Source organism: Oryza brachyantha, chromosome 1, assembly GCF_000231095.2.
Source record: "Oryza brachyantha chromosome 1, ObraRS2, whole genome shotgun sequence".
NCBI classification, from domain to species: Eukaryota; Viridiplantae; Streptophyta; class Magnoliopsida; order Poales; family Poaceae; genus Oryza; species Oryza brachyantha.
The window spans coordinates 13,301,905-13,305,841 of NC_023163.2; the positions used below are offsets into that span (position 1 = coordinate 13,301,905).

General features: G+C 40.7%; 1 protein-coding gene across 1 annotated transcript; it reads left to right on the forward strand.

Annotated features, from left to right (window-relative positions):
* Window positions 1-417: 417 nt before the first annotated feature.
* LOC121053274 (NRR repressor homolog 2-like) lies at window positions 418-1,291 on the forward strand. Its single transcript, XM_040519964.1, has one exon. It carries the CDS (start codon window positions 473-475, stop codon window positions 947-949), a length of 477 nt encoding a protein of 158 aa, XP_040375898.1. The 5' UTR covers window positions 418-472; the 3' UTR covers window positions 950-1,291.
* Window positions 1,292-3,937: the final 2,646 nt, after the last annotated feature.

The window sequence follows — 3,937 nt, forward strand, 5'->3', positions numbered from 1 at the left end:
GATGTTTAATCAGATATTAAAAAATATTTTTGGACAATAATGAAAAAAATGAATTTTATATGTTGTCTGGAAACCATGAGATAAATTTTTTGAGCATAATTAATTTCTCATTAGCATATATGGATAGCTATAGCACTTATAGCTAATTATGGACTAATTAGACTAAAAAGATTCGTCTTACGATTTTTCTCCTAACCATATAATTTTTTTTATCTATATTTAACGCTTTATTCTGGTGTCTATGTTTAATGCCTGATTTAGGTTTCGAAATATTTGACGTGAAGTTTTTTAGAAAAAATTTTGGGAACTGCAAGTTGGGTGGGGATGCACGTCCCCGTCAACCCCGACACCTCGGCGCGCGAAGCCGCTTGTTATTTAACTCCATGTCTCGCCTCGCCGTAGCTGCGCCTGCGCTAATCCACATATAGGCATGCACGCCTAAGCAGCTACCACCGGAGGCCGTCCGGTGGCAATGGAAGCCCGGTCCAGCAAGAAGAAGAAGAAGATGACAACGACGACGACGACGATGACTTCTCGGTCGTCGTCGCCGCCGCCGCAGGAGGAGACGACGACGATGAGCGAGGAAGAGGAGGAGCAGATGGAGAGGTTCTACGCTCTCGTGGCCAACGTCCGCGCCATGAGGGCCATGTTCAAGGGGGCCGAGGCAGCGCCGCCCAGCTGCGACGACGCCGGCGACGCCAGCGCCAGCTGCGGCGGCGGGGGGAAGAAGCGGCCGAGGGCGGCGCCGTGGCGGCCGGCGTTCGAGATGGCGGACTTCGAGTGCGACGCCGCGACCACCACCACCACCACCGAGGCGGCCACGAAGAAGGGAAAGATCAGATGCGCGGCGGACGCCGGCGGAGCGGACGACGGAGGCGAGGTGGTTGTGGAGGCGAAACCGGTCGCCGTCGCTGGGGCCGGGAAGTCGCCGAGGCCCGACAAGAATTGACCGGGGGCCGGCCTGACAGTGACAGATGATGTGTTCGCCAGAAGAGATGAATTGTGCACCACTCAAAATCGTGACATCCTCCTGATGACTTCCATTTCACAGCTTCAGATTTTACGCCCAACTAACTAATGCCGCTGAATTCTCTAAGAGGAAGTGGTAAATACAACTGCCTCTTTTATCTTTAAGCAATTTATGGTTGTTGACTATGTATGTACAAAAGATACTAAAACTTGCATATAAAATTTAGTATCTAAGATACTAAGAGCTACCGAATTTTACATAAAAAAGTAGTATATCTTATGGTACTTTCTTTAACACCCATAAAGTGTTCTTTATCTTAAGAGCATTTTTTCCATCCCTAAGAGGGTACTATGAAGTATCACTATTTTCTATGTAAAATTTACTACCTTCTAGTATCTAAGGTATCAAGAGGTACTAAATCTTATATAGAAAATAGTGGTATCTCTTGGTACCTTCTCAAGTATGGTAAAATTACTCTTATCTTAAAGAGCGTTGAACTAGTTCTGAGTGGTCAGAGACTCCAAATATAGCTGGTTATAAATACTACCTTGCACAAAATAAGTATACTCATACTAAAATTAGAAATATATATATATTGTTACATGTTAGATGGGATAAAGTAATATGGTACCACCTAGATCACACAAGGGCACACGGGTTTTAGTACAATCTCTGGAAATTAATGTACTAAAGATTGTCTTACACTGTTATCTATGTGTTGGTGGGTTTGTTTTTAGTTTAGCAGCTTTACGTTCATTTGCCATTTAGAAGAAATCAGTTTGCCCCTGGTAAAGCATGTCTTGTTTCACTTTTTAGCAGGTTTACTGCAAAATTTTACTTTCTTTTTGCCGGGAATCAGGAATATATTAAGTAGGATCAATATCCCCATCAATAATTGTGATATGAGGTCACAGGAGTTGTCTCTCCAAAACATAGAAATATTCTGAGTTCTAGCATAATTGGCGAGCTCATGACTCATTATATTCTAAGAGCGATTGATCTTCCGAAATACTATTTCCCTATCTCCATCCAAGATGCATCTAGCTGGCTTTCTGAATTACAAACGCTAGCTGCGACCTATCAATCTCTCTTAGAGATCATCAAGCTAACCACTGTAGCAGATTCCACCACCAAGAGAAGCAAGGTCCATTGAAAGCAAGAATTTCAGACTCAAGGTACAAAATTTTACTTTATACTACGATAAATTAAAATAGGTTTCACTTTGCATTAGGTTCGGTAGGGTGGAAGATAAATCTCACAAAATATCAATGAAGCTTATAGAACTTTTAAAATTTTGAGTTGGTTCATGAAATTTTATTCATAGTGTATAAGATTTCCTGACTTTCCTAAAGGTTTGATGATTTACTTTGGTGTTAAGTGAAACTTATTTTAATATAACTTGGTGTAAACTAAAAGTATGTGTTAATCTAGTGCAAAGTGAAATGGGGCATGACTTACCTACTGCAATGTCGAGATGTATCTTGGCTCTTTAAGGCCGCGTCGTTCCCGGCGACTCTCTCGTTTTCTACACGCCCGCTTCCCGAACTGCTAAGCGGAGTATTTTTTGTAAAAATTTTCTATAGGAAAATTGTTTTAAAAAAATCATATTAATCTATTTTATATTTTTTAAATAATTAATAATTAATTAATCATGTAGTAATCTATTATTACGTTTTCCGTACCGGATAAGTTAACTTATCTATCCCTCCCACCGAACGCAGCCTAAGTACACGTTCGAATCATCTAAGCTACTGCTAATAACCGGCCCGTTGAAAAATAACGAAAAGCAAAGGATGACAACCTATGATGTTTGGACCATTAGATGTGCTTTGAGATTCATGCTACGGGGAGGAAAAAACAGGCGTGACGTATGTTTCGGTGAAGAGCTCTTTCAACATCCTAAAAAAAATAATTTAAGATACTATATTTTATTGTAAAATTTTAATAGAATTTTTGGTAGCTCAAGGCACTAGAATTTTGCACTGGAGACCTCGGGCGCAGCAAGGCACATTGGTAACCAATGACACCACCTGCAGTTTTTTATATCTATGCATAACTTAACATAAGTTACATTTAAAAGTTTTTCATCCAAAAGATGACAAATGACCCTTAAAAACTCCTAAATGTTGAATAGCTACTCCCAAAAGAAAAATATAATTTATGGGTAAAACTTTTTATATTTTTTGTTTTTAATGTTTAAATGCCCATATATAAAATAGACTACAATAGAAAAATATTAGAAAATGAGATCCAATCTAGGCAACAGGATGTTTTACGGTGTCTCACTTGGGCATCTCGTTTCGTATCCACGTGCATGTGCACCAATGCACATGTCTACGTGGTTCCACTTGCGTGCATCCTTGGCCGCGTGTGATACCTTGTTGGACCATCACCTCATCCGTGAGACCTCGTTGCAGCACTGCACCCCCAATATTCTACGTCTCATGTGTGATATCTCACCGGAGGACCTTTTCACATTGTCGCTGTTGCACCCTTTTCACATTGTCACTGTCTCACCTTTTCATGTTGTCACTGTTGCTCCGGTGTATTTTCATACCTCAGGTCAACTCCCACCATAGACTAAGCTACCGATAGATGCATTGTGTAGTAGGAAATATCTGTCATTGTCGTGGTTCCACCATCTTGCTCTTAGTTTCCTTAGGTTGGAAGTGAGAATAAAGAAATAAGAATCAAGAGGAAAATTGTCGGGAGTACTTCCATCTCACTCTATCTTGAATACTGCCGATTATCAATCGTTAGTGATAAATGATCTCGTATAGGAGTCACTCTACTCTAGTTCTCTTGATACTACTAGTAAGTATCTTACTACTGAGCACCTGATCCTTGAAAAATGAGACTACTACTTCCACCTTGATCTAGCCTATCCACCTCATCCTCACCCTGAGCCACCAGTACTAGAGAGGCTGAAATAGTGAAGCAACCCTCTACAAAACAATGTGCCTACTC